This window comes from Hibiscus syriacus, unplaced genomic scaffold (assembly GCF_006381635.1).
Source record: "Hibiscus syriacus cultivar Baekdansim isolate YM2019G1 unplaced genomic scaffold, ASM638163v2 tig00116958_pilon, whole genome shotgun sequence".
NCBI lineage: Eukaryota > Viridiplantae > Streptophyta > Magnoliopsida > Malvales > Malvaceae > Hibiscus > Hibiscus syriacus.
In genome coordinates, this window is record NW_024063484.1 from 2490235 (window position 1) to 2501366 (window position 11132).

Genomic DNA, 11132 nt, shown 5'->3' on the forward strand with positions numbered 1-11132 from the left:
ATGATTTAGGAAGTATTCTACAAGCTTTAGAAAAAATTGGGGACCATTTGGTAATTTTTGAAACGTTGAGATACTTATTCAGAATTTTTGAAAAGTTATGGGTTGAATGTGTTATTATCCAATAGATGATGTACAGTGCTAGAAATTATTGTTTGAGGGTTGAAATTAAAGTTAGAAAGTAAAATTTAGCTATTTTGGAAAGTTGAAAAATTTTAAGTACGAAATGACAAATATTGGAAAAAGTTAGTAACTTAAATGGTAAATATGACATTGTTGAGGTATTGGGCTGGAAATTAAATGCAAAAAATTTATTGGGTTTGAATTGAAGAATTAATGACAAGAGCCCAATATGAATAAAAATGAAAAGTTAAGATGAATTTTAGAAAAATTCGAAAACAATAGAACTTTTGGAGTATTTTTATTAAGTATGAAATGTTAGTAAGAATGCTAACATGTATTTTATATTTGCATATACTTTGTATGGATGTTCATGTAGATTGTGATCGAACTCATTATACGTTGTCGGTGATCATTGCTTCTAAAGAAGTGATCTCCTTAGGTGAAAGTTTAGGAAACATACCGCGTAAGGAAAAAGAGTCTGTCCTGTTGGCATCCTCCCGGTGAAGTTTGACAAAGAAAGCAGTTGCTTCCGAACGTAGGGTATCATCGTCAACACACCACTCACCATACTGAATTTGGAGAGCCTGAATATGGTTGAGGCGCCTTCTGCTAATCGCTCGGTTGTGGAAGTACTTAGTATTCCGATCATCATAATATATATTCACATCAAGCATTTATCCATAGTCAAAATGACATAATTACATGCCACCATCTTAGGAGTTTTGAAATAAAGAGGATTACATCCGGGACGAAGCCATGATTTTAGTTTAAGGGGACAAAGTATAATTAACAATAGAAAATAGAGAGACAAAATCAAAATTTAAAGACCTAAATAAGTAATTATCCATTAATGAATTATTCAATAATTTGGGTTTCCATATCTTTGGAGGTTCCCAACTTTTAGACTTCAAAATGAATTTTATACTTAATGATATATTTAGCACCAAAAATCATAATAATCAATGATATTTTTAAATTTTGATATTATTTATTTTTATTTTTGATATATTTATTTTTTGAGTATTTTAATATTTTAAATATTTTTTTAATTTGTTAGAAAATAAAACACGTCCTCAATTTTTTTTAAATTAAATTGGTTTTTAAACTAAACAAAAATATAATTTAAGTTTTCTTTCAATTATCTTTCTCCATAAATTGTTACATTAGCATCGTAATAATTAACATCTGTTAGTCAAAAAAATCAAATAGTGGAAAAAATAATTTCAACAATCATATTACTTTTTCAATAAAAGTTTGAGGGCCTCGTATACAATTAAACCTAAATTTTGTTCATAATGCTTTTATCACAATCTAATTATATATTAGAAAATGTTCTCCTGAAGTTCCTTTTCGAAATTCCGACCGCCAAACAAGCCTGAGCTCGCCACCGCTCTGTTCCAGCCTCGTCTTTCTATTCCTCCTATTTTATCCGCCTCCTCTCCCTCCTCCTCCAGTCGCCGGTCCAACCCCGCTTCTGCCTTCAAGTTTCCGACAGACCAGGATATTAAATAAGGTAAAATTTCAAAACCCTAAACTTAACCTGAACATTGATTCCTACTTGATTCATGAGAGAGATTTAAGTTACGTGCTCTATGCCTCTACATCATTCTGTTATATTTTTCGTTTATTTTAAATTACTCTGCTATTTGCGGCAGCCATCCGCTGCTATTGATGCGAAATTTGTTAACACCGATATTGAGGTCTTTTCCTGTGGCGGACGGTGCGGCTTCTGCAAAATAGCGGCCTTGCCACTGCTACGCACTGCTATTTGAACCCTAACTTAAGTTGGACACTGATTTCTGCTTAATTGATGAGAGAGATTTTGAGTTATCTGCTCTCCGCCCCTGCAGAATGGAAATCAGGAAATTCCGTTCTTTTTAGCAATATGGATATGTGAATCAGTAGTTATATTACAATTGATGATGATGATGTGTGACGTTTCGGGCTGTCGGGAGTCACAGGACAGAGCATGGAACCCTATCATTTGGAAAAGGGAAGCACTACCCTTTTGTGCAGCCTCTCCCGTCTTGTGCGCACACATGCACGCTATAGTATAAGTTGGTTTTTTCAGTAATTGAAACGATCTATATGATCAAAATGATAGAGTCCAGTGTTTGTTTTGTCCTTAAATTACTGTCAGACAACCATCACATGATTTGGCTTTCCTCAATAGAAGGTTTCTCTATTACAAGTGTTACTTTTATCCAGTATACCTACAGGTTTGAATTGTCTGTATCTGTTTCTTTCATTGACAGTTGATCCTAAAATGGCTTCATTTGATCTACTTACTAGTGCTATTAGTTCTGCCAATTTAAAAACTTCTTTTATTGATTGTTGTGGCTCTTCAGCTTGTTGGACTAAGCTTTAAGCACACAGGTTGCTAGGAGGTCTAGTGAACCTGTAGATTTGAAAGTCTAGATATCATGTCGGTAATTTTCTCTTCCTTCTATTATTCATCTAACTCTAGGCATCAACATGGTTAAGTTGTTAGGTCATTTAGAAGATTGATGGAAACAAGGTGATAGTTATAGAATTATGGGGTCAGTTACTGTTTGAAATTGTGTTATTCGTAGTTTTGTAACAAAATATGCTTAGCCCTCTAAGACTTTTTCTTCACGTAAAATTATTCAATTGTTGAGGTGCACATGGCAGGAATCCAAAGGCTCAAAGTAGTGAAAGATTACAGAATTTGCGTTTTGCTCGCAGTATTTGAAACCCTAATAATCTTATTGAATTTGTGTAGTGAAGGCAACTTCAAGCTTGAAGGAATATCTAAAAAGATACGAGACCAAAAATGAAGAAGAGGATCAGAAGAAGAAAAGGAAGAAAAAGAAGAAAACCAAACTCGAATCCTCAGGCGTGTTGGTTGTTGATCAAGATCCGGTCTGGCAAAAACCTGTTAAGGCTGAAGACGATGATGGCAATGATTCACCTGGTTGGTTCAATTTTTTTCCTCTTCTTTTTATATTGTAATTATTATTTATTTTCAGTTTAATGAATTTATAGTTGATAGTTATTGATTATGAACTTTGTTATTTTCCTAGATGAGACACCCGTAGTAGATGAAGATATCGAAGTGAAAAGAATGAAAAAGCTAGAGCAGATTAGGTTGAGGAGGGGATACAATACTATTGCTGAAGACGGTAGTGGATGGGTCTCGCTATCTCCTAAACGTGCTAACGCAGTGGATCCTAATTCTGATAGTTCCCCTCGTAGGCAGCGGACACGAAATGACACACCTTCTCCAGAACCTGGGTTGAGGCATTCAAACTCTGAAATAGAAGTTAAGGATTTGTCACCAACACGGAGAAGTAGGGATGATTTATCACCTTCTTGTAGGAGGGCAACTAGGACTGATTTACCAGAACCTCGAGTCAAGGCATCTAGAGATGATACTGATTTATGTCCTCTGCGAAAATGGAGGGTTCAGAATGACACACCATCACCTGAACCTTTAGTAAACAGTGCAGATGGTACTGATTTATCTCCTCCACGGAAACGGAGGGTTCGGAATGATACACAATCACCAGAACCTTTAGTAAACAGAGCAGATGTTAATGATTTATCTCCTCCACGGAAACGGAGGGCTCGGAATGGTACACCTTCACCAAAACCTTTAGTAAACAGAGCAGATGCTGATTTATCACCACCTCGGAAACGGAGGGTGAGAAATGATACACCTTCACCGAAACGGAGGTTGAAGCCTTTGAGAGAAGGTACTGATAGTGATATGTCACCGCCACGGCAAAGGTCAAGACGTCAACATACACAATCACCGGAGCCTGATATGCCACCTCCTAGACAATCTCGTCGTCAAACATCTGAGTTAGTTCATGATTCAGATCTTTCCCCTCCAAGGAAAAGTAGGGAATCAACCGGTCCTGCTTCTTTGAAACAAAAACCAAAAACTGGTTTAATTTCTGGCAGTGAGATCGGAGAACAAATTTCCAAAACAAAGAAGGATGATTGGTTAAGGTACCTATTCTGTTTGGCCATCTAGATATAGTTCATCTTTTAGAAAATGGCTCTGTTAGCTTTTTGCATTTTTCATCCTTGCAATGTTATATAAATAGGATAAAATAGGTACTCAGCAATAGATGAGTAGTTTTGAGTTCAATGTAGGCTTCAGTCAATAATGTTTTTAGACCAACATCAGAAGCTGCTTTTTCTTTGGTTGAAACAATTTTTACATGTGGCTGCCGTTATGTAGTGATCTGCTGTAGGGACACTTGGCTTTTTCCATGAGGACATTGGTAAAATACATCTGTTGATGAAATGAGAGAGTTAAAGTATTCTCCTGTATTTTTCTTTTGCTCTGGATGATAGCATGAAGCAGTGCTTTTAGTTTGACTGCATATATCTGATTACAAATTTGAAAACATTTAAAACCAACTTTATGTAATTTCCAATTTGATTCTATCATGTGTGCTTGCATACTTGAGTTCTGTTTTCTAGTGGAGGGAAGCCCTTGGGTTTTATTTATTTTTTTCGGTTTTAGTTGGTTTGGCTTATGCGCTTCATTTAATTTCTTTGGTCTATTTTGTGTCAGGTTTAAGGATATGGATCCATCTGTGAGCGGACGAGGTGCTGAACCTGTATTTCGTGATAAGATAAAGGTGAATGACAAGTCATTATTAAGTAATATCTAGTTGAAAACTTATGTACATTTGCATCCGGCTCACGCATACCTCGTGAATCCCCGTAGGAGAACGCATGTCAAAAGAAGAGTACCTCAAGTCAAAACGAAAAGGAGAAGATAAGCCCAAGGTACACGGAAAAGTTACCTGTAGAGTTTAGAATTGCATCATTTTTCCTTCTCAGTTATGATCATTGTAGCCAATTCTGGTGCGGTGTTCATGGTCAATGTGAACTTTATTGTTTACTTTGTTCTTAGTGAGCAAGAATTAATGGTTGCTTTTAATGTTCTTTATCAGGAGAAAGAGTTGGAATGGGGCAAAGGCTTGGCCCAGAAACGGGAAGCCGAGGCTAGGTTGCAAGAATTAGAACTCGAGAAGAATAAACCATTTGCTCGAACCAGGTAAGATAACAAATTATAAACAATGTCGAGTTGTAATTCTTGTATTTGTTACTTCATTGTATCATCCTAGGCGATTCAGATTATTTTTCCTCTCCTATATTGGTGCATGTTGCAATTTTCATATTTTACGGCTTCAACTTGCAGGGATGACCCAGAGCTTTTCAATATGTTGAAGGATAGACTAAGATGGGGTGATCCTGTGGCGCATTTGGTCAAGGTAATTAACTGCTTTGATGCTAACAAGAATTTGGGTAGTTTAGTACTAAGCGTGTTTATGAAATAATGTAGAAAAAGCAACCTGAGCCAGTTCTTAAAGACCTAGGGGATACTGAGAAGATGAAGGAATCGGGGTTTATAGTTCCTCAAGATATTCCTCCACATAGTTGGATAGTAAGAAAATTAGATGCCATACCAAATCAATATGGTATAAGACCAGGAAGACATTGGGACGGAGTTGATCATAGTAATGGTAAAGTCATTTTTGTTATTGGTTCACAAAGTGTTTCATCATTATTTAAGTCTTAGGGGTTGTTTGTTTGCCTCTTAATGGAATCATTCAACGTTTGTTTCGCACCTCTGAATGATTCAGTGCTGACTGATTCAACAAAACAGTGATGAATGATTCAACAAAACATTACTGAATGATTTAGCACAGAAATACATTCTGAATGATTCAGAGCCATTATCAAACAGCATGTCACATTCAGAGCTAATTCATACAGAGTCTCTGAATCATTCAGCATTTGAATCATTCAGCATTTGAATCATTCAACGCTTAATCATTCTGAAGTAAACAAACAGTCCCTTAGTTTGACAAATGCTAATCGGCTACTGCTGGGCATCTATGTAGGTTTTGAGAAGAAAATGTTCACCAAATTGAACGAGAAACGGGTAACGGAAAGGGAAGCATACCTCTGGTCCGTGTCGGACATGTAATCCGAGGCATCGATATTAGCTCTCTGGTTCGTGTCAGGTTCATAATTGCCTCATTTCTTTCGATTATGATTATTGACTCTTGGGTCTTGACCTTGGGTATCATCATCTCAAATTAGTTTTCATATACTTTTAAATGCCAATTTTATAGGTTTCTTGCTTCCATGAGCTATGATTTTGGCATCTATATTATTTGGTTCTGTTTTAATGTCTATCCAGAAAGAGTCACTATCAGTTTCTTTATCTTTTTTCATAAATTGACTGATTATTTAATAGGATCAATTTATAAAAGTTCTTTCCATCGTTTCCTGAAACTATGCCTAGGTATGGCAATTTTACCCGAGGCGATTGGATATTTTTTTAATTTATTTATTTTGAAAATTTGAGTTTGAGTTGGGTCAAGTTAGGTTTTTCTAAGATCAGATTGGGGTTTAGGTTTAGGATAAAAAATCCGATCCAACTTGACAAAATATTATAATTTTCTATTATATTTAGGGATAATTATAGTAATATCGATCAAGTTGGGTTTTACATAATAAAAATGAACTTTATATATATATATATATATATTTAGGTCAGGAGTGTGGGTTTTAGTTTAAAAAGTTGGGTTAGGTGGAGTTCTCTTACACCCGAATTGGATTGGATTTGAGTGGAGGGTTTCAAATTTTAACTCAGATTTAAGTAAGTCAAAATTCGACCTGGTCCATTGCAATCTCCTAGTGTGCCCAAATCTTATGTCTCCCAAAAAAAGAGGAAATTATTGTAACTTCTATTCCGAATCTTCTGTGTAATACAACAACAATAGCCTTATTTTACTATATATGTACACATAAAATTGTACCCGTGATTACACTGGAGTAAACTTTCACAACCTAAATTCTACTAATTTAGGCAAAAAGATAATAACAAAATTGTTGGGTATTTTTGGTATTCAACATCTTTATTGGAAAATCAAAGATAAATCTCCAGAATTTTTTTAAAAATCTTTTTTTAACAGTGTTGACGTTTGGAGATTCCCCATCTTTAACCTCCAAAATTAGCATATACACATCATACTTATCATGTCTCAGACGAAGACATCCATCTTCTCCCAAAACAAAACACAGACCATTAGTCGAGCTCGTCTTTTTTTCCTTTATTTTCACCGTCCTACATTTGCTAATTTATTAGTATTCACCTTATTGACACACTTGGCTGCCTCCACACATGCATGCTATGATGTCCATTGATTCCATGATGTCGATGATAATCTACCATCTCATGAAATCTACTGGGACCTCCACCTTCCACTCTAATAGTCCACAATTCTTCAACTTTTATCCCCCCTGCTTTTTCTTCTTCATGCAAGTCATGTACTTGTCCTTCATGTTCTCTCTCTTCATCTTCCTCTTCCTCATTGAATTTACAGCAAGCATCGCTACTAACAAGATGCAATCTCAATCGTCCATTTTCCCTAACAGCACATAAAATCTCTGGTCTATGTATCTTAACCTCGGTTAACTCCAACCTCCCATTTGCCCTTACAGGCTTTAGGTAAAAACAAGGCTTACCGTTTTGGTTCAATGAAGAAAGTGGTGGTGGAAACTTCTTATTCCTTTTATCCTCCAATCTCTTCTCTTCAACCCTCTTCTTATCCCTCCATCTACCCCTAATCTCCTCTTCACAAAACCCATTATATTCACCACCACGACCATCATCATCATCGATCTGTCTTTCGTTACAACTCTCAAACCCTAAACTCTCAGTGCATAAGTCCATATCATCCATAAATCTTATTACACCAGGGTCTTTCTTTGACGATGAAGACATAGGGTTAGTATTGAGCAATGGTAATGAGGAGGACTCGAAAATATTGGGATTGTTTTCAGTGCTAAAAATCAACCCTAAACCACATTTGGAATGAGGGTGAGAAGGCTTGTTTTGTAACCCTAAAAAGGAGTGAACAGTTTTCTTACCAAAGCAGTACTTGTTCAACATGGATTGTGCATAGTGATAGAGGTAAGAGTAAGGCATTATGAGTCTCAATGCCAAGAGGAAGACGGCTAAATAGATAAGACAAAAAAGTGAGAGAAACAAAGGGTCATAGGAAAAGTTTTAAGGAAAAGTTGGGATTTGGTTGTTGTTGTTGATATGATTGATTTGATAAAGAAGAATAATGGAAAGTGAAGAAGGGGGAGGAGAGGGTATTAATAAAAAAATTTACATGTTGAAGCCAAAGATAGGGGAAAGAGAATAAACAAAAGAAAAGGAAAGGAGGCGTGAGCGCTACTGCAAGAGCAAACGGTGCCGGATAGTTATTTGATCTTTAAGTGGTAATTAAATAGATGATTTTATAATAATATATGTTGATAAGATAAATTGTCTCGTTGATTGTTGGTGCCTTTCTTTTCTAATTAGGGTGAAGAGTTACGTCGTCGATTGATATTTTTCTGTATGAGAGAATGGTCATAAAAAAGGAGGATACTGAGTCTAGATTAATGAAGGTGTTGCGTCCTTATTAATGAAGGTGTTTCCACCTTAATCTTGACTGAGAATATTTATATATGCTTTTAGCAAGGTAACTATGTTTATTTATTAGTTAAAAGATTGATTAAAGCATTAATTTGGAGATCATAAGAGATGACAGTTTCTAAAATTTATTCTTCAAAAAATAATAATATACTCGGAGGGATATACTGCAATATTCCAAGAGATTATGATGGATGTATAAGAAGAATGATTTTTTTCATCTGTCCTTATATTTATAAAGACAAAATGTGCATGATTGTTTATATGAAAACAAAATGAGATAATTGAATTTAGTAAGCAGAAGCAACAAATCGGTGCAGGTTGAGGAAATGGAAGATGAAGACAATGATCTCATCTAATGTTTTACTAAAACGAACCACGTGTGCTGCAAGATTCTTGTCCTAGAGTGTTTGTGCTGATCCTCTGACACACAAAAAAGATCTTCTGATACTTTGTATGTTCTCTATGTGCCACCAAAGATTTGTACAATTTTAGTTTTAAACCAATCTCAAAAGCTACGTGGACCGCCCTTTCTCATATTATATATGATACATATCCAAAAAGCAAGGAAAAACCGTTCAACTGATAATGACATTTTCAAGTGTATATGTAGGGGAAATTGAGCCAGTTGGAAAATGTGGATTTTGCAGGCTAAAGTCTTCGAAGTAGGGCCAGGTTAAATGGATCTTTGCTTGGATTTTTCTTTTGGGATTTTGTGCAAAAAATAGGACAGAAATTATTACATAATTATGTGGTCTAGTTGTTAAGTTATATATATAAATATGTGTGTGTATCTGGTTTTGCCAATATCACTTTGAAGTTTAAACCAAAAGCTTAAGCAAAAAATATCTATTTAGTCTGTAATATTGATACTGCCTTGTGCATTCTTATCAGCCAAGCATTGAAAGATTCTATAAGATTAACAAGAATATATAGTAGAAGTTATTTGATGCATACTTGGTTTAGAATTTATACTCTACAGGTTTATCTATCATATTTGAATTATCTCTATTGATGGAAATAAATGAGTTACGATAAATATAGACAATTTATCTCTCTTGATTTGGACAGAGAATCGCAGTCAGCGATCAAATTATCACTAGCCGGTATCAAAATATTATTTTCCATGAGGATGTAGGAAAAAGATGAATGAGTGTGAGGTGGCTCCATCTGTTCTCTTAGCTTTGGTTCAGAGGCATTATAGTAACTCTTAGGGTGCGTTTGGTTCACGGAATATAAGATTACCAGTGGGAATGTAAGATTACCAAGGAATAGCATTACTGGGAATGTTGTATTTTGTGTTTGGTTGGCTTAGCAGGAATGTAAGATTACCGTGTTTGGTTAAAGGAATAAAAGATTATTGGAATGTATATTTGACCAAATTGTCCTAATTATATATTTGTGTAATATTACAAGTTGGAAAATATTTATATATTTTCTTTAAAAAAATTAAATTCATAATATTTATATATTTTTTACAAAATTAAAAATAAAAAAAAGTTTAATGAAAGGGTAAAATTTTATTTAAACCCTTGAACTTTATATAAAATTTTAATTATAGATTTTTTTTTGTAAATCTAAAATAATTTAAGGATAAATTTGTAATTTAACATTCGTAAAATTTTTATTATTCGATGACAGAATAAATATATTTTTGAAAAAAAATAAAAATTTAAGGGCATTTTAGTCCAAAACGCCGGTAATCCCAACAATACCTAAGGAAAGGGAGGTAATGACATTCCCGGTAATATACCCCAAAAAATCCACTATTGGTAATCTTACATTACCGGGAATAGGATTCCCGGGCTAACCAAACGGGGGAATGTGGATTCCATTCCCATGGGAATCCCACATTCCCCAATCCAAACACCCCCTTAGTGCGTGTGTCATGCATGAAATTATTATAGTTATTCAATCAACTAATAATAGATTTACTTTGATAGATCACGCGTGCCTGTCAGAGGTCATGTCGAAACATCGTTGCTTCGTGATAGTGAGACTTCGGAGGATCTCTCTCCGAAGATGTTCTCACGAGACCTTGATTGTGGAAGGATTCTCCGGGGACATCGAGACACGAAGATAATATGCGAAGGACAGGTATAGGAACATTAAACTTTAATTCAAAATTTATATACTCTAAACTTTAAATTTAAATCTTAAACCGTTAAATTTATAACTCTAAACTTCTAACCTTGAAGAACACAAATGACATCAATACAATCCACATGTATATTTTTATGAGTACCAATTAATTATATTATAACCCATTTTTTATTATACTAACGGTATTTTTTATAAAATTAAAACCATATCATATATTTTGATGTATATTTAAAATTTTGTAAATAATTAAATAAAATACTTATCATTATTTTAATTTTATTTATATAAAAATTATTGATAATATATCTAATAATCATCCTTTAATTAATATATACGTTAATATCATGTTGTCAGTCCGTCCTTTTCATGCATGGCTGCCGAATGAGTGGAGCACACTGATGTAGTGTATGGTAAGATAAGTTCTAAATAA

General features: G+C 34.6%; 2 protein-coding genes across 2 annotated transcripts; one reads left to right on the plus strand and one right to left on the minus strand.

The window, feature by feature from the left end:
* Nucleotides 1–2058: 2058 nt before the first annotated feature.
* LOC120189645 (BUD13 homolog) lies at nucleotides 2059–9018 on the plus strand (the record flags this gene model as incomplete). The annotated part of the gene is made up of 10 exons (XM_039192865.1): nucleotides 2059–2149; nucleotides 2864–3055; nucleotides 3165–4095; nucleotides 4670–4735; nucleotides 4824–4887; nucleotides 5055–5158; nucleotides 5303–5375; nucleotides 5447–5627; nucleotides 6009–6120; nucleotides 8920–9018. Coding segments are annotated over 9 exons (1788 nt in total), but the record flags the coding sequence as incomplete, so codon positions are not given.
* On the minus strand, nucleotides 6941–8164 carry LOC120189572 (protein FANTASTIC FOUR 3-like). The gene has a single exon (XM_039192820.1). It carries the CDS (start codon nucleotides 8102–8104, stop codon nucleotides 7265–7267), a length of 840 nt encoding a protein of 279 aa, XP_039048751.1. The 5' UTR covers nucleotides 8105–8164; the 3' UTR covers nucleotides 6941–7264.
* Nucleotides 9019–11132: the final 2114 nt, after the last annotated feature.

Bases quoted from the DNA above. Each gene is read 5' to 3' on its own strand.
- LOC120189572 (XM_039192820.1), bottom strand. From the start codon at position 8,104: ATGCCTTACTCTTACCTCTATCACTATGCACAATCCATGTTGAACAAG.